We start from the raw sequence: 21299 nt of genomic DNA, 5'->3' as shown, positions 1-21299 counted from the left end.
GGCTGCACAGCGCTCGTCTCTCTGTTTTGGCTTCAGGGACAGCAGGCTGCTATCTGCAAGCCTTGGGAGCCCGGCGGAAACTCCCACGGGCTCTGAAGGCTTGCGGAGAGCTGCCCGAAGCCCGGGATGCACAGCGCCATGCTCCCCAGGCTTTGGGCTGCAGGCAGCTGTGCGCAAGCCTGCGGAGCCTGGCGGGAACTCCCGCCGGGCTCCGCAGGCGTGCGGATAGCTTCATGAAGCCTGGAACGTGAGAGGGGTCGGTGCGCACCGGCCCCTCTCGCTCTCCAGGCTTCACCAAAAGCCTGTATTCGCTCCATAGGACGCACACACTTTCCCCCTTCATTTTTGGAGGGGAAAAAGTACGGCCTATAGAGTGAAAAATATGGTAGGTACCACTCCAGCGGGAAGGTAAACAGCGTTTCCGTGCGTTGCTCTGGTTCACCAGAAGCGGCTTAGTCATGCTGGCCACATGACTCAGAAGCTGTACGCCGGCTCCCTCGGCCAATAAAGCAAGATGAGCGCCGCAACCCCAGAGTCATCCGCGACTGGACTCAACTGTCAGGGGTCCCTTTACCTTTTTTATGTCACACAAAGAAACACCAAAGCGGAGCAGCAATAATCACAACAGAAACATTTGAGAAAGTGCGTTACTAAATTTACCAGTGTTTCCTAAACTGCACATAGAAGCACCAGCTCACAATGTTATGGACTGAGACCAGGAGGTTTGGGCAGGGACCTGCCAGTTCAGATCCAAGTTTTTGTCTAGAAACGTTCCCTGCGGCAGTTCATGCTTCCACCATTCAGCTGTGATTCTGCGGTCAAAATGTTCTGAAGCCTTTCTCTCCATTATCAAGACTTTTAAAAATGACTCTTGTCCGAGGCAAGTCCACATTTGGCCCTTGAATGGTTTGAGTGGTTTCTGTCACTGAAATCTGTTGGTGGTCGGCTGTGTAAATTGCTTCTCAAAATGTTTGTCCACTGAGCAGAGGGTTTCCCTGCTCAAATTAGCCAGAATAGCTTAGTTTGACAAATAAGACCATCATTCCTCACATTCAGACAAAAAAAGAAATGCACAGCTGTCTAGCCTTATGTGGCTACAAAGATTTTGAGCATACAAGGCTAACCAAAACGGGGCAATAGGTTTTATAAGCAGTTATAAACAGGATAATAGGAAGATGCCATCTCCTGAACCTGACTGTTGCTCCATCTAGTTCAGTAGTGTCTACACTGATTGGCAGCTGCTGTCCAGGGTTTCAGGCAGGGAGACACTTCCCTGCTGTCCCTGAAAATGCTTTTGGGCAATTGAACCTGAACCTTCTGCATGAAAGGCAGATGAGATAAGGCCCTTCCACTGAGCAAGTGGATTCTCTCATGTCTGCAGACTGGTGGGATTTTGGGGGGGCTCAGGAGACAAGCTGTGGTGTCTGACAGTGCCAAAGGAGAAGTAGATATTTATCATGGAATGATAATTGTTTCTGGAGGAGCATCTCCACCTCCATCATTCATCCCAGACACTGAGGTCCTCCTCCAAAAGTCTCCTGGCAGTCCCCTCACTGCAAGAAGTGAAGCTACAGGGAACCAGGCAGAGGGCCTTCTCAACAGTGGTGCCTGCCTAGTGGAACACCCACCTATGGGCATAGCTGAGGGGGCAGGAGGGCAGCTCTCCCCCCATCAAGTAAATAAATAAAAATAATTAAATGAATCAGAATATTTGAAATTGAAATGCTCGCTGAGGTCACTTGGATGATGTGGTGCATTCTAGCAGCTTAAATGAGTGATTGGCATGGCTTCCATGAACTGACCAATCGCGTTGCAGGTGGCTCAATTCTAGAAGCTTCTCATCGTTTCCGGCATTTTCTCCCGAGAGTGCACACCAGCAGGGCCAGCCTAGAAACAACTGGAAGTTTCTATACAGCAGAAAGCCCTCAGTCAATGATGTTAATTTTTTTAGTTAACTTCCTAGCTTTCAAATGACTGAAAGCTTTGACAGATTTCCCCCGAGCACTTAGGGTCAAAAGAAAGTAATTTAAAAGAACGGTTGTTGAGACGTTTCATTCCAAATCTGCTAGACAGAGCCAGACAGAGGAGGTTGACAGGCGCGTGTCTGCCCTATCCCCACATAAATCCTGGCTACACTCATGCATCCTGCCTTCAGATGCCAAGGAGATAATTATACAACTTTCCATAGAGATCTGAAGGCAGCCCTGCATTGGAAAGCTTTTAACATGCGACGACCGTCTGTGGTGTTTTAGTATACAGTGGTACCTCTGGTTAAGAACTTAATTCGTTCTGGAGGTCCGTTCTTAACCTGAAACTGTTCTTAACCTGAGGTACCATTTTAGCTAATGGGGCCTCCTGCTGCCGCCGCATGATTTCTGTTCTCATCCTGAAGCAAAGTTCTTAACCCGAGGTACTATTTCTGGGTTAGTGGAGTCTGTAACCTGAAGCGTCTGTAACCTGAGGTACCACTGTGTTCTGTGGGAAGCTGCCCAGAGTGGCTGAGGCAACCTGGTCAGGGTACAAAAATTAAATTATTATAATTATTCCTCCCTAGAGGATCCTGTCGCTCGTGTGGAGTCTCTGGTGTTTGGCGAAGTTCGACACATAGCGGAAGACCTTCCCGCAATCCTGGCACTCGTAGGCGTTCTCTTCCGCGTGGACCCGTTGGTGCTTGGCGAGGCTTTGCTTGCTGCAGAACCGCCGGTCGCACTCGGCGCACTCGTACGGCTTCTCCCCGGTGTGGCTGCGGTGGTGGGAGACCAGGTGGGCCTTGCTGATGAAGGACTTGCCGCAGAGCACACACCCGTAGGGCCTCTCGCCCGTGTGGATCCTCAGGTGCTTCACAAACTCCTCCTTCCAACGGTAGGTCTTCTTGCAGGCCGGGCAGGCGTAGGGCTTCTCGCCGGTATGGATCCTCTGGTGGTTGGTGAGCTTCCCCCTCTCGCGGAAGCTCTTCCCGCACTCGGCGCACTCGTGGGGCTTCTGCCCTGTGTGGATCCTCTGGTGGCGTATCAGTTTGTCCCTGCGGCGGAAGCTCTTCCCGCACTCCAGGCAGACGTGGGGCTTCTCACCCGTGTGCATCTTCTGGTGGCGGATTAAGGTCGATTTGTGCTGGAAGTTCCGGCCGCACTCGGGGCAAAGGTACTTGACCGCCACGCCGTGGAGTGCCGCCTCGGGAACAGGCCCGTCGGCTTCCGACCGGTGCAACGGCTCCTCCCATGTCACCGCAGGAAGCCACTCCTGCTGCCGCTCCGATCCGCAAGCTTCCTCAAAGCTCTCGCACCTCAGCGTGAGGCGGCCGGCGGATTTGCCCAGGAACACCCTGCGTGCTTCCGCTAACTCCGAATCTCTTTGCTGACCAACCTCTTCCTCTTCTTGGGACGTTGTACGGCTGTCTGAAGGAAAAGACACAGTTGAGTCATCGACACCCACCCACCCCGGCCAAATCATTTTTAGTTTTATTTAATAAGATTTAGATGCCACTTAAGAATATTTCAAAAACTGAAGCGGTTTCCCATCTAACGTCACTTCTTCCTGCCTTATACATTCAAAGCAGTACGATACCACATTAAACAGTACAGTCGTACCTTGGTTCTAGAACGCCTTGTGACTCAAACATTTTGGCTCCCGAACACCACAAACCTGGAAGTGAGTGTTTCAGTTTGCGAATGTTTTTTGGAAGCCAAACATCCAACACGGCTTCTGATTGAGTGCAGGAGGCTCCTGAAGCCAATCGGAAGCTGTGCCTTGGTTTTCCAATGCTTTCGGAAGTCGAACGGACCTCTGGAAGGGATTCTGTTCAAGAACCAAGGTACAACTATAATGGCTTCCCCCAAAGAATCCTGGGAAATGTAGGTGGTTAAGGGCGCTGAGAGCTAAGAGGAGGTGTCCTATTCCCCTCTCATAGCTACAGTTCCCAGAGTTCCCGTGGAAGAGGGATTGATTGACTGTTAAACCAGTCAAGGAATTTTTGATTGACTGTTAAACCAAGGAATTTTTTTATTTTGTTTTGACCATGGCAGACCAACACGGCTACCTATCTGTAACTGGAACTATGGAAGGCACCACATTGAGCCGCATGAAATGGAAGTCCATCGTATCTGAAGAAGTGTGCATGCACACGAAAGCTCATACCTAGAACTAACTCAGTTGGTCTTTAAGGTGCTACTGGAAGGAATTTTTTTATTTTGTTAAACCATTGTTAAACTGTAGCTCTGTGAGGGGAATAAAGCCGTGTCGTCGTGGTGTGTGTGTGTATGTGTGTGTGTGTCTTAACAACTCTTGGCACCTTTAACAAACTAGAGTTCCCAGAATTCCTTGGCGGAAGCCATGACAAGTACTTTGAATTAGTGGTGTGGCCTACTTTTGGCTTACAAACTTAATAATAATAATAATAATAATAATAATAATAATAATATATTTATATCCTTCCCATCTGGCTGGGTTTCCCTCAGCTCCCAACAGAATATAAAAAAGACAATAAAACATCAAACATTAAAAATTTCCCTAAATAGGGCTGCCTTCAGATGTCTTCTAAAAGTCAGATAGTTGTTTATTACCTTGACATCTGGTGGAAGGGCATTCCACAGGGCAGGCGCCACTACCGAGAAGGCCCTCTGCCTGGTTCCCTGTAACCTCACTTCTCACAGTGAGGGAATCGCCAGAATGCCCTCGGAGCTGGACCTCAGTGTCTGGGCTGAGCGATGGGGGTGGAGACGCTCCTTCAGGTATATTATTAGCTCCTCCCCCTCCCTCCTCCCCCTCCTGCAAGTTAAGTGACTCCATACCGAGTGTTTCTGCATCTCTGTCGCCCTTCTGCTTGATCTCCTTGAAGAGCGGTCTCTGCCAAGCATCCAATGGAACTTGCTCTCCCTCGGGAGAATTCACCATCACCTCCACAAAGGGTCCCAGCTCCTGTAAGAAGAGCGGAAAGGTTTCTGTCAGAGCTGGGACAGGGAAAGGATCCACTAGAGGCAGCAGGGTGGGAGGAAATTTCCCCCAATTTTTGTTAAGAAGTGCGTCATTTCATAAAGTTAAATTGCAATGGAATGTTTGTGATGGAGCAGCAAAAAAAAAGCTAATGCTATTCTAGGCTGCACCAACAGAAGTCTAGTGTCCAGATCAAGGGAAGGAATAGGATGGCTCTATTCTGCCTTTCAATGACAAACCTAGACAGCATCTTAAAAAGTAGAGACATCACCTTGCCAACAAAGGCCCATATAGTCAAAGCTATGGTTTTCCTAGTACAGTGGTGCCCCGCAAGACGAACGCCTCGCAAGACGGAAAACCCGCTAGACGAAAGGGTTTTCCGTTTTGGAGGCGCTTCGCAAAACGAATTTCCCTATCGGCTTGCTTCGCAAGACGAAAATGTCTTGCGAATTCCTGCGGTCCCCCCCCCTTTCCCCCCCTTTTCCTAAGCCGCTAAGTCGCTTATCAGCTGATCCGCTAAAAGCCGCTAAACCGCTAATAGCGCTAATCCGCTAAGCTGTCAATGGGCTTGCTTCGCAAGACGAAAAAAACGCTATACGAAGAGCCTCACGGAACGGATTAATTTCGTCTTGCAAGGCACCACTGTAGTGATGTATGGAAGTGAGAGCTGGACCATGAAGAAAGCTGAGCGCCGAAGAATTGATGCTTTTGAATTATGGTGCTGGAGGAGACTCTTGAGAGTCCCATGGACTGCAAGAAGATCCAACCTCTCCATTCTGAAGAAAATCAGCCCTGAGTGCTCACTGGAAGGACAGATCCTGAAGCTGAGGCTCCAATACTTTGGCCACCTCATGAGAAGAGAAGACTCCCTGGAAAAGACCCTGATGTTGGGAAAGATGGAGGGCACAAGGAGAAGGGGACGACAGAGGAGGAGATGGCTGGACAGTGTTCTCGAAGCTACCAGCATGAGTTTGACCAAACTGCGGGAGGCAGAAGACAGGAGTGCCTGGCGTGCTCTGGTCCAGGGGGTCACAAAGAGTCGGACACGACTAAACAACAACATTCTGCCTTTGTCAGAGCACACCTGGAACACTGTGTCCAGTTCTGGGCACCACAATGAACCAATCAATTCAAGTTAAAAGAAAGGAGGTTCCGACTAAACATCAGGAAGGACTTTCATTGGAGGTTTTTAAGCAGAGCTTGGATGGCATTATACCTCTGTGAGGGGCAAAACTACAGCTCCCAGGAATCTTTGGGGGGAAGCCGTGACTGCAAAAAGTGTGATGAATGTGCTTTGAATGTACAGCATGAGACTTTTAACCTCCGGGTCATGGGTTTGAGCCCCAGGCTAGACAAAAGATTCCTGCATTGCAGGGGGTGGAAACAGATGGCCTTCGTGGTCCCTTCGAACTCTAACATTCTAGGATTCTACAGTGTGTACTGTGGATGTGGCCAGAGTCCAACCACTACACCACACTACTCTACACACTATACCACACTTCCAGTTCACTCCCTCCCCCCCCTTTGCCCCACCCACTCAGGTTAAACTCTGGTTTATCAACAGATCCAGGCACTCGGCCCCCACCTAATCTAGCAAATTCCCACGTAAACCTCCCAAACTTCAGGCCGGCCACCGCCCCAGTCACCTCCTGCCCCAATTGTTCTGCCTCTTGTTGCCTTAGCAGGAAATCCTCAGCCAGGGCGATCACGTGGGCGCAGGTCTCAGGCTCCCGTTCCCTGACCCAGCTCTGCATCTCCGGGGGCAGGACAGCCAGGAACTGTTCCAAGATCACCAGCTCCAAAATCTGCTCCTTCGAGTGCTTCTCTGGCTTCAGCCACCGATGGCACAGGCTCCGGAGTTGGCCATAGGCGTTGTGCAGACCGTCAGCCTCTTGGTAGCAGAAGCGCCTGAACTGCTGGCGCTGGGCCTCTGCCCCGACCGCACCGCTCAGAAGAACAGCGGCCTTCCCTTTCCTGCTGCCCCTCCTCGCTCTGGCACCGTTTGGCATGCCAGTCGCTTGCTGCCCTTCCATTTCGGAGGCGGGTGTCCTCTGTCGAGACCCCCACTCTCTGGCCAGCCATTTGCACGTCGTGAGCGCTCCCTCGAAGGAGGCGGGGAACACTTTGACCCCGTCCCAAGGCAGGGCCTCCTGACACGGCGGCAGGCTTCCCCACCCTGAGCGAGGGGATGGCCTCGCCTTCAAGAACACCTCGTTTTCTCGGGTTTCCCAATGCACTTCCTCCAGTTCTGGCTTGACATGGGTTGAGGCAGTCCACCCATGAGGCTCGCCGACGCACACCATCTGGATATCGTGAGCGTCGGCGTCAGCTGGGTCCTGAGCCTCTGTTTTTATCCCGCCGTGCTGTCCGAGCGCAACCCGGAACTGCAGGCTCAGGGATGGTGAGGCGCTTCCTTCCTCAGCGGCCATTTTGTCTTGGCCTTCCCTCAGCCGTGGCTCTCAAACTCGCAGGGCTTAGCACACATCCGAGGGAAACATTGTGCTGGGGCAGATGGCTAAGCATCCAAACATGAGAATCGGAGTCTCTTTTTGTCAAATTGAAGTTGGGGGCCCTCTCAAATGGCAACTGGGTCTTCTCCCTGAAAGAAGAAAACCGAGAGGAGAAAGAGCTGTTAAAGTGCTGTTACTTTTGGAGCAGACTGCTTTTGGCTTCTCACTGCACTTTATTCCATTTCTCCTGTTATTTTGCGCATAATATTTGAGCTGCAATGCAATGGCATCGTTTAGCACTCGTTTCCGTGTCATTTGATTCCCAAATAAACCTGTTTGCACCCCCCTCGACCTAGTGGTGTTTCTCATTGCAATTTTGCCACCTTTTTCATGGGTTCAGGCCACTGCCACTCATGTTGCAAGATGTGAGGCGGCATGCTCTGCGCCCTCTTCCCATTTCAAGGTTCACACCTCTTTGTTTTTTGCCTGATGAGAAAGCATGACAATATTTTGGCGTACATTGTCATGCTGGAAAGGGAATTATTTGGCAATTTCCTTTTAAAAAAACGTTCCTTATGAAACTTTGTTAGTGCCCATTTTACCTAAAATAAACCTCTTTCTATGCATTTTTGCCTAATATGTACATTTTGGCAAGCGACTTTCACAAACAGAACACATTTTTGCTATATTCTATGTCTCACAAATATACATAGCTTCCTATTGGCTGGGGAATGGCACTGTAAATTTTGGATAAGTGCACATTTTGAAGGATCCCTGTATTTTGGTTACATATTATTTCCAGAAAGTGTAAATTAGGAGGGCTGGGGGGTTATTGGTTTGCTTTGTTCTTGTTTTCATTATGCATTTGTGTTTTTATCTTGTACTGTATTTCAATGCTGTGAACCTCCCTGAGATCTATGGATCTCCCTGAGATCTATGGTATGCAAATGTAACTAATAATAAAAAATTGTGAACCAAATTTCTACCCTTGCCCTAGATGTAGAGCTTTATATACAGTACATCAGCCTTCTTCAGCGCCCTCCTGACGTTTCGTTTCGGACTACAACTCCCATCAGTGCCATTCTGCACTGGCTGAGGCCAATGGGAGTTGTAGTCTGAAACATCTGGAGAACACAAAGAAATAATAATGATAGTAATGAAATACTCTCCAGGTTTCTAGCATTCCCCTTTTAAGGGAGAAGTATTCAGGACCCTTCCAGGGGAATATTTATTCATTTATTCAATACATACTCTTCCCTTCCCCCAAAGGAGCCCAGGGTGGAATAGGGTGATCAAAATATGATTACAGCCAGGAAAATAAGTTTCTGCAAAGAGAGAAGGAAGAAGGGGGATCAAAATATGTAGGAGCCAACTGAAGCCTTATATCCTGGCTCAGATCAGAGGGATCACATCCAGGCTGAACTGAGAGCAGCAAGAAACGGGATCCTTTAGGGTCATTGGCCCAATCCTGTGGAAGGCTCAATAGAGACCCAATGGCTGCCTTCTCTTTAATCTTTAAAAGTCTGCTGCAAACTTTCCCATGCTGCCAGACTTATGCAGGCTACTAAAAATAGTTAGTGGGTGATCTTGGGTTTTCATTTTTACACGTTTCTTTAGTGTGTGTTTGTGTGCACTCGTTTGTTGTAAACCACTTTGATATTTTTTTAGCGGCATACAAACAAATTTTTTTTTTATTGATCAGATTGGTTTTGTCCGCCTGCCAAAATATTTGACCACTTGCCTTTCTGCCTTATGACAGAACTGCACACCAGCCTGTTATGCCAAGGAAAGCAGCTCAAAACCAACAGCGCAGCACCAATGTGCCAGTAAATACAATTTTCTCTTTCCGGGCACATTTGGGGAGAATGCCCCTCTCTCTTTGCACGGAGCCAAAAGTAATCCCTTTCCCTCCAGCTGTTTCTTTTCCTCTCCAACCCCAGTGAAACCTCCTTCCCCCCCACAAAGATCCCCCCCCATTCTCCTTCCTCCAACTCACCAGCTCCTTGCAGCAGCTGCTGCCCTGCAAACCCTCCGGGCAATGTCCTGCCAAGGCTCTGGTTTTCCTCTGTGGCAAAACACAGGAAAGGATTCCTCGCCAGGGCATTGAAGGGAAGAGGAAAGAAGATCTTCCCTTGCAGCCCCTTGCCTTTCCTGGCCTCTCTAGGAAGCAGAGAACTGCATGGATGACTATTTTTTTAACCCTTCTTGCAGACATCTCTCTCTCTCTCTCTCTCTCTCTCTCTCTGGGACAAGCCACCATCACTCTCACAAGGCCAGGTACTCCTTAAAAAACAAACAAAGCCCTGGCCTTGAAGCAGCAGCGTGACAGGCAGACATTTAACAGGTGCAGCCAGGCACAGCATTGCATTTCCATGCCAGCAGAGAGAGCTTTGCCTGCTGAATTTTTGCCTGCCACTGTGCTATGAAAGACGCAAGATCCCTTAGTACTCCTTAAAAAGTAAACAAAGCCCTGGCCCTTAAGTAGTACCGTGACAGGCAGACATTTATCAGGTGCAGCCAGGCACAGCATTGCATTTCCATGCCAGGAGAGAGAGCTTTGCCTGCTGAATTTTTGCCTGCCACTGTGCTATGAAAGACGCAAGATCCCTTAGTACTCCTTAAAAAACAAAGTCCAGGGCTTGAAGCAGCAGCGTGACAGGCAGACATCTAACAGGTGCAGCCAGGCACAGCATTGCATTTCCATGCCCGGGGAGAGCTTTGCCTGCTGAATTTCTGCCTGCCACTTGAAAGACGCAAGATCCCTTAGGGGAGAGGATGGTGGAAACCCCCATAACTCAGGAAGGGCTGTGTTTGATGTGCACTGCTAGATATTTATAATTTTATACGATAATTTTATTTATAATTTTGCTTATACCCCACCCATCTGGCTGGGTTGGCCCAGTAACTGTGGGCGGTTTCCAACACATGTAAAAACATAACGACAACAAATTGCATCCCCCCCACCTTCTTCTCTAAGGAGCTCAAAGGGGCATACAGCATGGGTAGGTAAACTAAGACCCGGGGGCTGGATGAGGCCCAATCACCTTCTCAATCCGGCCCATGGACAGTCTGGGAATCAGCGTGTTTTTACATAAGTAGAATGTGTGCTTTTATTTAAAATGCATCTCTGGGTGATTTGTGGGGCCTGCCTGGTGTTTTGACATGAGTAGAATGTGTCCTTTTATTTAAAATGCATCTCTGGGTGATTTGTGGGGCCTGCCTGGTGTTTTGACATGAGTAGAATGTGTGCTTTTATTTAAAATGCATCTCTGGGTGATTTGTGGGGCATAGGAATTCGCTCATTATTTCCCCCCCCCAAAAAAAATACAGTCCGGCCCCCCACGAGGTCTGAGGGACAGTGGACCCTGCTGGAAAAGTTTGCTGACCCCTGCTCTAACCACTACCCCACACTGCCTCTGCGTGAAGGTTCGGTCTTATTCGGAAGTTCATGATGAACTAAGAAAGTATCGCGACAGGCCGGGTGGTACCGTGTGGTCCTAAAGTTGCATTGCTAAGCTTGTTCATTGGTGATTTAAAAGAACTAGTGTTTATTTAATTCCTGCATTGCCTTTTGTGGGGGGGGGGCAGAACCTGAGCTTGCTATTGATTTTTATTGCCCCTCTTGGCTATGCCCATGACAGCAACAATTAAAAGCCCAGCACTGAAAAGCAGCAGGCCAGTCTATGGCAGGGTGTGTGGCTGGAAAGAGTCTAAATGCAACAAATTCAGGGATATAAATGCAACAAATAAATAAAACTCGGGCTGGCAGAGAAAGCTCCTTCTCCTCGCTCTGCCAATCTCCTTGATCCTTTTAAACTGGGATCTTGGGATGCTGCAAAGAGTTAAGGCAACAGAGGCTGTAGTTGCTAGAGAAGGGCCGGAAATCTGTGGGTTTTCCTTTCTTAAAAGTGTGTCTCTGTGTGTGTGTGTGGCTGGGGGGTGGAGAATGGAAAACCCTCCAGTCTCCTTCCTGCTCCACCTTCTCCAGGAGGGAACCTGCCTTTTGAATCGCCAGCCTCCGTTTGCACTGCGTTGCTTGGCTGATCTGCAAAAGAGTTTTGCTCTGGATTTATTTCTGCTGCATCTCTGGAAGGGAGGTGAGTTTTAAAGGGGTGGGTGCAAGACCAGAAAGGAGGGGTGGAGAGACCCCAGGAGAGGGAGGTAATGGGCTGCAGGGACCAGGCACCAGCACCCACCCACCCTCCAGTCATTAAAAGCAAATAAACACCTATACGTATCTGTACAAATTTCTCCTGCCACAATCAGCTTCTGCTTGGTTATTTCATCAGTTTCCTGCATCCACTATGTGCTTTGGAGTCGTCTTAGAATCATAGAATCATAGAATCATATTGGAAGAGACCACAAGGACCATCGAGTCCAACCCCCTGCCAAGCAGGAAACACCATCAGAGCACTCCTGACATATGGTTGTCAAGCCTCTGCTTAAAGACCTCCAAAGAAGGAGACTCCACCACACTCCTTGGCAGCAAATTCCACTGTCAAACAGCTCTTACTGTCAGGAAGTTCTTCCTAATGTTTAGGTGGAATCTTCTTTCTTGTAGTTTGGAACCATTGCTCCGTGTCCGCTTCTCTGGAGCAGCAGAAAACAACCTTTCTCCCTCCTCTATGTGACATCCTTTTATATATTTGAACATGGCTATCATATCACCCCTTAACCTCCTCTTCTCCAGTCTTCTTCTTTGGCGATCTCTCGTAGCTGAGTCAGATTGTCTTCCATGAACACAGTCTTAACAGTGAGACCGTAAGTGACTGGGGAGGCCAATTCTGGATCCACACGTCCTTCCACAGTGGGGACATTGGTTTCTGGGCAGGAGTTGATCATGGTGAGGGTTTGCCAAGCGTGCCTTCCTCTTAGCACGCTTCTCCCTTTCATCCTGAGTTTGAGCATCTTCAAAGCCCATGACACCTTTGGTAAAGGCTGTTCTCCAGTTGGAGCTCTTGCAGGGCAGTGTTTCCCAATTGTTGGTGTTTATACAGTGGTATCTCTGGTTGTGAACGGGATCCGTTCCGGAGACCTTTTCTCAACATAAAAAGCCCGCAGCCTGAAGTGTCGTATCTGCGCAGGTGCGCGGCGTGATTTGGCGCTTGTGCGCATGCGCAAAGCACAATTTAGCGCTTCTGTACATGTGCGAGCGGCGAAACCCAGAAGTAACCCTTTCTGGTACTTCTGGGTTGCTGCAGGACACAACATGAGAAAATGTAATATGAAGCAAACGTAACATGAGGTATGACTGTACAGTGGCACCTCGGGTTAAGTACTTAATTCATTCCGGAGGTCCGTTCTTAACCTGAAACGGTTCTCAACTTGAAGCACCACTTTAGCTAATGGGGCCTCCTGCTGCTGCCGCACCGCCAGAGCACGATTTCTGTTCTCATCCTGAAGCAAAGTTCTTAACCCGAGGTACTATTTCTGGGTTAGCGGAGTCTGTAACCTGAAGCGTATATCACCTGAAGCGTATGTAACCTGAGGTACCACTGTACTACATTTTAAAAGATTTGCCCTGAGAGAGTCTTAAAACCTCTTTTGTTTTTCCCACCAGCATTATGCTTTCCATTCTTAAGCTGGGAATAGAGTAGTTTCTTTGGAAGACAATAATCAGGCATCCACATAACATGAATAGTCCTACGAAGCTGATGTTGAAGTATCGTTGCTTTGACACTGGCGATCTTTGCTTCTTCCAGCACACTGACATTAGTTCGCCTGTTGTCCCAAGTGATGTGTAAAATTTTTCAGAGACACCGTTGATAGAATCTTTCAAGGCGTTGGAGATGGCGTTTATAAGTGGTCCATGTTTCACAAGCGTACAGTAAGGTTGGTAGTACAATAGCTTAGCATTTTGGTGTCCCTGTAAATGTTCTGGTTCTTAAACACCCTGTGTTTCAATTGGGAGAAAGCTGCGCTCGCAGAGCTCAGGCAATGCCAGATTTTGGCATTGATGTCAGCCCTTGTGGAAAAATAACAGCCCAGGTAGGAAAAGTGATTGACACTTTCCAACGTTACACCATTAAGTTGGATTTGTGGCACTGCAGAGGGGTTGTTGCAGCACTTTGTGTGTTTTTTTGGATTTTGAGCGATAGGCCAGGCTTTCCACAAGGTTCTGTGAAGATACTGGTTTAGAGGTCATCCTCTGAGTGTGCGCTCACTACGTTGTCACCAGCATACTGAAGATCTATGGTGGAAGTTACGGTAACCTTACTCTTTGCTTTCAGCCTACTCAGATTAAAGAGCTTTCCATCTGTTCAATACATGATCTCTACCCCGGTGGGGAGTTTCCCTTCAACAATGTATAGGATCATGGTGATGAAGATAATAAACAGAGTAGCAGCTGGGGAGAGCAGTGCTCTTGTGTTCAGGTCTTACTTACGTGTAAGAACAGGATGCTGGACTGGACTGGATCCATGGCTGTGTCCTCCCTCCACTGTCGGAGGCAGTATACTGGGACTTGCAACAAGTGTGTAGAGACCCATCTTAACACACTTTAATCCCCGTCTTAACACTGGCAAAGATGTCACCCTTCCAGTTTTACAATTTGGTGAATTACATTTTGAGGTATATGTTCTGATAAGCAACAATAGAAAATACATCTTAAAAGAGAAGACAACTTTTAATTGTTAACTGGAGTATTGTTTACTATTTGAAATATTGTAACTACAGTATACATGCATGCATACATGCATCCATACACTGTTTTATTTATTTCTTTTTTAAAAATATATTTTTATCAACATTGTTTTATTTCTGTGAAATTATTTTTATATGTCATACAGTTTATCCCATACAAGTTATCTCATACAATTTATACAGTGGTACCTCAGGTTAAGAACTTAATTCGTTCTGGAGGTCCGTTCTTAACCTGAAACTGTTCTTAACCTAAAGCACCACTTTAGCTAATGGGGCCTCCCGCTGCCGCCGCCTCCACCGCACGATTTCTGTTCTCATCCTGAAGCAAAGTTCCTAACCCAAGGTACTATTTCTGGGTTAGCGGAGTCTGTAACCTGAAGCGTATGTAACCCGAGGTACCACTTTATACTGCTTGACTGAAAAAACCTCTCAAAGCAATGTACAAAAAGAATAAAACTAATAGTGATCAGTAAAAACAGCTAACAGCAGTTAAAAGCAGCTGCTTAAAACATTCAAATAATAATAAAAATTAGCTAAAAACAGATTAAAACACATGTAAATAGTCTACATATCTGGGTAAAGGTAAAGGGACCCCTGGCTATTAGGTCCAGTCATGGCCTACTTGCCTAAAGAAAAATGTTTTCAGCAAGTCCCAGAAAGAGTACAGTAAAGGAACCTGCCTGATGTCAATGGAAGGGAGTTCCAAAGTGTCACACTAACAGGTCAATGGTTATTTTATATATATTTCTGCATATATCATTAATATATATATATATATATATATATATATATATATATATATAATATTAATATATGAATAAAAATTAAAACAAACCCAAAAATCCATGTCTCTTTCTCTAAACAGGCCCATCATCTCTGAGTGCAGCTTGTTTGAAGGGCAGAAGTACGGTGGAGACACGAGCCATTTATCCGAAAGTCTGAAGTTATAAGAAGGCGAGGAAGAGTGGTGTGAGGCTTGACTTGCGATAAGGCTGTCCCGTTGCTCGGGAAAGAAAATGGCCGACCAGCAAAGGATTCTGGGAGGCCAGGCTGCTCTGGATGAAGACCAAATGGATGAGGAGGACCTCACGGGCCCTGAACAAGTTGAGGGATCTGGAAGACGTGGGAAAGCACCTCACGGCATCCTTCATCCCAGGAGCACCAGGAGACTTATGAAGAGGATAACGATCCCCCGGGTTAAAGAGGAGACAGAGGAGGGCCTGCTCCTGAGCCAGGGGTCCGAGTGGCTGGAGTCCCCTGGGGGGAAGCAGGCCCCTTGCTCGCAGCCGACAGAGCCCGCCATGCCCTGGGGAGACATCAAGGCCTTCCTGGCCCACTTTGAGGGGGCCAGCGAGGCCAACCAGTGGGCCACCCGGCTGGGAGAAGCAGCCGAGGAGGGCTTGGGCGTCCCCAACGCCCGAGAGAGTTACGGGAAGATGAAGGCGGCCATCTTGCGCGGGGAGGCCAGCTGCAGGGAGTGGCAGCGCCAGCGCTTCCGTCTCTTCTGCTACGAGGAGGCCGAGGGGCCCCGGGAGGTTTGCGGGCAGCTGCGGGATTTCTGCCACCAGTGGCTGAAGCCGGAGAGGCGCAGCAAGGAGCAGATTTTGGAGCTGGTGATCCTGGAGCAGTTCCTGGCCGTCCTGCCCTCGGAGATGCAGAACTGGGTGAAGGGAAGCGGCCCGGAGACCTGCGGGCAGGCGGTGGCCCTGGCGGAGGAGTTCCTGCTGAGGCAGCGAGAGGGCAAGCGCCAGGAAGAGGAGGTGAGGCTGCTGAGAGGGAGAGGGCAAAGCCTGAGAGCTGCTGTTGCTCCGTACAGAACAGTATTGCTGGCACCGGTTGGCCAGCGGCTTTCCCAGCTGGGACCGGAGATGCGTGAGGCTGAACATTTTGCATCCACTCTGCCCCTGAAGTTATGGTGCTTCAGACATGCAAGCTGGGCTGCCTTTAGCTCAGGGGTTGGGAACCTCAGGCCTGGGGGCCACTCACAGCCTCTGCTTGCCCCAGGCCACCTCTTCATTGCTCCTGCTTCCTAGTACAGTGGTACCTCGGGTTAAGTACTTAATTCCTTCTGGAGGTCTGTTCTTAACCTGAAACTGTTCTTAACCTGAAGCACCACTTTAGCTAATGGGGCCTCCTGCTGCCGCTGTGCCGTCGCTGCACGATTTCTGTTCTCATCCTGAAGCACAGTTCTTAACCCGAGGTAATATTTCTGGGTTAGCAGAGTCTGTAACCTGAAGCGTCTGTAACCTGAAGCGTATGTAACCCAAGGTACCACTGTATTGTTGTGGTTGTTGCCTTCTCCCTAACTCAAGAGACATTCGTGTGCATGCACACTTCTTCAGATACCTAACAGATGAAGTTAGACAACAGATCAACAGAGCCAGACTGATACCCAGAGAGAACTTGCTGCAAGACAGACCCAAAAAAGAAAATAACAGAACACCTCTAGTCATCACATACAGCTCCAGTTACAGATAGGTAGCCGTGTTGGTCTGCCATAGTCAAAACAAAACAAATTCCTTCCAGTAGCACCTTAAAGACCAACTAAGTCAGTTCTTGGTATGAAAGCACACGAAAGCTCATACCAAGAACTGACTTAGTTGGTCTTTAAGGTGCTACTGGAAGGAATTTGTTTTGTTTTGACTATGGCAGACCAACACGGCTACCTATCTGTATCAAGAGACATTGGAGTGTTACGACCTCAGGTCTCAAGCCTAGGTTGTTTGTATGGATGCCCTGGGCTGCCCAGACAATATGATTATTATCATTATATATTCATTCACATCCAGCTGTTTTTGGACTACAGCTCATTCAAAATACAGTCATACCTCAGGTTACAGACACTTCAGGTTGCGTTTTTTCAGGTTGCGGACCGCCGAAACCCAGAAGTACTGGAATGGGTTACTTCCGAGTTTTGGCAGTCGTGGATGCGCAGAAGTGCTAAATTGCACTTTGCGCATGTGCAGAAGCACTGAATCACAACCTGTGCGTGCACAGATGTGCTGCTGCGGGTTGCGGATTCTGCATGGATCCCGCATGGATCACGTTCACAACCCAAGCGTCCACTGTATGCACTTCTCTGAGTTTTGCCATACAGTTCTCTGGCCAAGTGGCATGTACAGAAATGCATATGTCGGGGTAAAGAAGTATGCATAAAAATTAGTGAAAATAACAGCCAAAAATGCATTATATTGTTGGGGGGGGGGGAATGCGCTGCAAAAAATGTGTATTTTATGCAAACTTGCATACAAAAGTGTGTTGTGGTATCTCGTCCAGAAAAATAATAATAGCAAACTGACAAAGGAGAGTGAAGAGCTGAACTTACAATTAGAAAAATGGGGAACTGAGAGGAACTGTAATTGACAGATTTGCCCGTCCTTACTGTTGGGTTCTTGCTGCCTTTCCAGGTCTTGGGGCTGTTTGAGGAAGGAGCTGGGAATTCCCTCGAGGGTGAGCAGATCCTGTTGGATTCCAACCAGACACAGCTGGACAGTGAACTTGAGCAAGAGAACGACCCAGCAGATGAGAGCGTCTGTGGTAAGTGCAGTACATGGGTTAGACTTCCCTTTGTATTGCTTCAAAACCTGCCTTTGCAACCATGAAAGCTAGAGACTTTCTTTGCCCTGCTGGGCAGAAACAGAGCCCCAGGATCTTGTCACTCATACAGATCTCTCTTTGGATGTTGTTTCTAACAGGTGACCTCGAGGGATCCAGTGAAAACGAGGCTTCTGTGGGAAATCCAAAGCAAACAGAGATTGATGGAGCCTTGCGCAGAAGAGAAAAATGTGTTTCCCGGCACCATCCAAAACCAGGACAAACTTCCAAGAAATGGCTCAGGACAAGGAGGAAGCAGGAATGCAGCCCAGACAAAAGATCAGGTGCCTCTTTCCTTGGAGGAGACGATGTCAAGGACACCCCAGCAAGGCCTGCGTTCGAGAAGGTGGAGCCCTGCGAGGAAGAGGGGGGCGATTTTGGTGACGATGCAGACTTCTTAATCGATGCTGAGGGCAAGCCCCACAAACGCTCAGAGTTTGCGACGTCCAGTCAGAGAGCTGAGTTTATGAAGCATCGTGCGGGAGCCCAAGGGGCAAGTGAGAAGATTTGCTGCTGTTTGAGCTGCGGGAAAAGCTTGCACTCCGATTTAAGCCCAGCTGAGCATGAGCAAAGTGACGCACGGGAAGAAGAGGCTTGCAGATGCTCAGACTGCGGGGAAAACCTCGACAGGGGCTTAGCACTTGTTAAGCGCGCAATAATCCATGCAGGAGATAAGCGTTACACGTGCTTAACCTGCGGGGAAAAGTTTAGCCTCTATTCGAGCCTCATGAAACACAAGCACACCCACGCTGGAGAGGAAATGTATGCGCCCTTTGAGGACGGGAAGCGAATCTGCCGGAGCGACAGCCCTCCTTCTGTGACAGAGAAAACTCTGGCGCCAGAGAAGCCTTACACATGCCCGACTTGTGGGAAGAGCTTCAGTAAGAGTTCTGGCCTCCGTTTCCACAAGAGAATCCACACTGGCGAGCGGCCTTACGCATGCGGGGATTGCGGGAAGAGCTTCAGCCAGAGGTCGAACCTTATCCTGCACCAGAGGACTCACACTGGGGTGAAGCCTTTCCGGTGTTCCGAGTGCGGGAAGAGCTTCCTTCGCAGCTCGGACCTGGTGAGGCACGAAATCACCCACACGGGAGAGAAGCCGTACACATGCACCGAGTGTGGCAGGTCCTTCGGTCACAACTCAACACTCATTGCCCACGAGAGGACCCACACGGGCGAGAAGCCGTACAAGTGCTCCATCTGCGGTAGAAGCTTCCGGCACCACTCGGGCCTTATCAAGCACGAGAGGACCCACACCGGGGAGAGGCCGTACGCCTGCCCAGCTTGCGGGAAAGGCTTCAGCCAGAGCTCAGGCCTCACACTCCACATGAGGACTCACACGGGAGAGAAGCCTTACCAGTGTTCGGCTTGCGGGAAGAGCTACAGCCAGAGGTCAAAGCTTACCAAGCACGAGAGAACTCACCTGACAGAATAACTTTACATTTTCTCATTCAGGGGGTCAGGGTGTGAGGTGAGCAGACGTTGGACCTCAAACCTCTGGTCTGTGGGGTGCTTGGGGGGGGGGGAACATCAGTTACATGTGAGGGCTGCCAAACAGTGGGCTCCGTTAGCAAACCTGATTGTGGGCGCATCCCCACAGCAGTGCCATGTGGCACATTTTGACCTGTGTCCATGCCAGGTGTCGCCAAACAACACCCACAGGAGACATTGTGCCCTCCTGTGGCACCTATGGAAATAAATAAATCACCTCTCAAACATCCACAAGTTGAAAGGGACCCTGCCCTCCCTGCTCAGTTCCTGCCTGCACTGTCTCAGCCCCTCCTACATTGAATGCGCCTCTTTATAGCTGCCCACATTTCATTAGGTGCCAGGGCTTCAGAGAGATCTTCTGAATGGGAGAGAAGAGCAACTACCTTCTCTATATAAATGGTGGGAGATGTAGGCGCCTGTTTTTTCTTGAGGGGGAAGCTGCATGCCTGCATCGTTTTGCAGCCTTGTCTCTTTTCCTGCTCTTGTGGATGTGCCCGCCATTTTGTGCTTTGCCACATCCTCACAGCAGCCATTTTGTGACAGGTGCCGCTGGCCGTTTCTCAGAATTCCACTGGCCCAAAATATGTGGCCGACCACCCGCTATTGTCCTCATCAAAATGCTACCCTGTATAATTTCCCCCTTAATTGAGACGTACTATCCCTGTGGAAAACCTGCTGCTGTGGAATTTAATCCAATAAATTTAAAACAAACAAAGAAGCTGTAAAAGCAGATTAAATTGGGCAGGGAGGAAGGGACGTCATTTGGTTGAGGATGACATGGTCAAGATGCTGTGGAAAATGTGAACAGTACCAAGTCCACAATAAGTGAATTGCATTTCTCAGGGCTTCAGCATGAATTGTGGGTGGTCCTTGTAGCCCCCAACAACTCAAGCGTCTCCCATTTGAATGTTCATTCAAACAATAAGCTATTCCACAGCTTTTGTTGTTGTTCCAGTAAGCGAGGTGTTTGCTCTTTATTTTTCTAATCCCAACTTGTCTTTTTCTTAACATGGTTTTACCTGCCACAAAGGGCGCTTCCAGACTCTCGCTATTTGATGGGCAGGATTCCTTCATATACCAGCAAATGCAGGTTGCACAGTTGCAGTTGATGGGGAGGTCTTGTGCCACAAATCCACTTCCATCCCCCCAAGAAAGGATTAGACTTCTTTCGGGAAGGAAAGTGATGGGGAAACTCACTGAGGTAACCCTGGCTTGGACGCCATCTTATGTAGCCTTCCCACAAACAAAGCAGAATTCATGAGAACGTAGGAAGCTGCCTTATCTACCAAGTTCAGACCTGGAAGGGCAGCTATACCTCACACCCTGTTTGTGTCCAAATGTCCATCTCACATTTGCTTATGACTGAAAATAGTTGTTTGGAAGGCGGAAAGCATACTGTCTTCGTTTTTTCAACGGTGTATGTACACATGCTGGGGATTGAGGGGACCCCCTCATGTGAAAAGGAAAATACCTCACCTAAGGTGGTGTCTGTTGTATGCTTTTTTCACTTGCATCTGTATTAAAAAAAAGAATGGATATTTCTTTTAAAAATGGATGGTTAATTGGGATGCGTATTTAAAAGAGCTGTGGGGGTTTTTTTGGGGGGGGCAATAAAATGTTTGATTAAAGCAAGAGTGGCTAATTCCCATTTAGGCAGATTTCTGCCCTCCACATCTTTTTCTGGACCCCCAAACACTGATTTTGGCAAGGGTAATGTCAGTCCAGCTCACACACAGTGAGAGTCCTGCTATGAGCAGACCCCGGCCCTCTTGCGAGGAAGAGAAGAAGAAGAGTTTGGATTTGATATCCCGCTTTATCACTACCCAAAGGAGTCTCAAAGCGGCTCACATTCTCCTTTCCCTTCCTCCCCCACAACAAACACTCTGTGAGGTGAGTGGGGCTGAGAGACTTCAGAGAAGTGTGACTGGCCCAAGGTCACCCAGCAGCTGCAGGTGGAGGAGCGGAGACGCGAACCCGGTTCACCAGATTACGAGACTACCGCTCTTAACCACCGCACCACACTGGCTCTCACCAGTGGATAAAAAATGGCTCCTCCTCAGGCATCAGCACCATAGTTTGATGAGCACAGAGCGTATGGTAACCCCCGCCTCCCTCAGCTGATCAGCATGCACAGTCTCTCGGGTATTGTGATTTTATGAGGGAATATTTACTGAGACCTGCAGGTGCCATCAG

At 48.7% G+C, this 21299-nt stretch overlaps 2 protein-coding genes across 3 annotated transcripts; one reads left to right on the top strand and one right to left on the bottom strand.

Moving 5' to 3' along the window:
- Positions 1-639: 639 nt before the first annotated feature.
- On the bottom strand, positions 640-9755 carry LOC309336780 (uncharacterized protein). 2 transcript variants are annotated; one of them, XM_081853100.1, is made up of 4 exons: positions 9372-9755; positions 6576-7521; positions 4788-4914; positions 640-3395 (listed from the first exon to the last, which is right to left on the bottom strand). In XM_081853100.1, exons 2-4 carry the CDS (start codon positions 7356-7358, stop codon positions 2551-2553), a joined length of 1755 nt encoding a protein of 584 aa, XP_081709226.1. In that variant the 5' UTR covers positions 7359-7521; positions 9372-9755; the 3' UTR covers positions 640-2550. The 2 variants fall into 2 exon arrangements, with proteins under 2 accessions (XP_081709226.1, XP_081709225.1); XM_081853099.1 differs by having other exon boundaries at positions 6576-7528; positions 9376-9755.
- Positions 9756-10984: 1229 nt separating this feature from the next.
- Positions 10985-20657, top strand: LOC309336618 (uncharacterized protein). The gene is made up of 4 exons (XM_081852663.1): positions 10985-11476; positions 14887-15781; positions 17429-17558; positions 17717-20657. The coding sequence occupies exons 2-4, from the start codon at positions 15038-15040 to the stop codon at positions 19048-19050; spliced, it is 2208 nt and encodes a 735-aa protein (XP_081708789.1). The 5' UTR covers positions 10985-11476; positions 14887-15037; the 3' UTR covers positions 19051-20657.
- The last annotated feature ends 642 nt before the right edge of the window (positions 20658-21299 follow it).

This window comes from Podarcis erhardii, assembly GCF_964252035.2.
Source record: "Podarcis erhardii genome assembly, chromosome: 2".
Taxonomy (NCBI): Eukaryota; Metazoa; Chordata; class Lepidosauria; order Squamata; family Lacertidae; genus Podarcis; species Podarcis erhardii.
This window is presented reverse-complemented; position numbering and strand designations above follow the sequence as displayed.

What these genes read in the sequence shown, in the direction of transcription:
- LOC309336780 (XM_081853100.1), bottom strand. Translation starts at nt 7,358, where the DNA reads ATGGCCGCTGAGGAAGGAAGCGCCTCACCATCCCTGAGCCTGCAGTTC. An exon ending in CAGAACAATTGGGGCAGGAG is followed by an intron (nt 4,915 to 6,575) that starts GTGACTGGGGCG and finishes CTCTTCTTACAG; the next exon opens with GAGCTGGGACCCTTTGTGGA. An exon ending in CAGAGATGCAGAAACACTCG is followed by an intron (nt 3,396 to 4,787) that starts GTATGGAGTCAC and finishes CTTTTCCTTCAG; the next exon opens with ACAGCCGTACAACGTCCCAA.
- LOC309336618 (XM_081852663.1), top strand. Translation starts at nt 15,038, where the DNA reads ATGGCCGACCAGCAAAGGATTCTGGGAGGCCAGGCTGCTCTGGATGAA. An exon ending in GCAAGCGCCAGGAAGAGGAG is followed by an intron (nt 15,782 to 17,428) that starts GTGAGGCTGCTG and finishes CTGCCTTTCCAG; the next exon opens with GTCTTGGGGCTGTTTGAGGA. An exon ending in AGCAGATGAGAGCGTCTGTG is followed by an intron (nt 17,559 to 17,716) that starts GTAAGTGCAGTA and finishes TGTTTCTAACAG; the next exon opens with GTGACCTCGAGGGATCCAGT.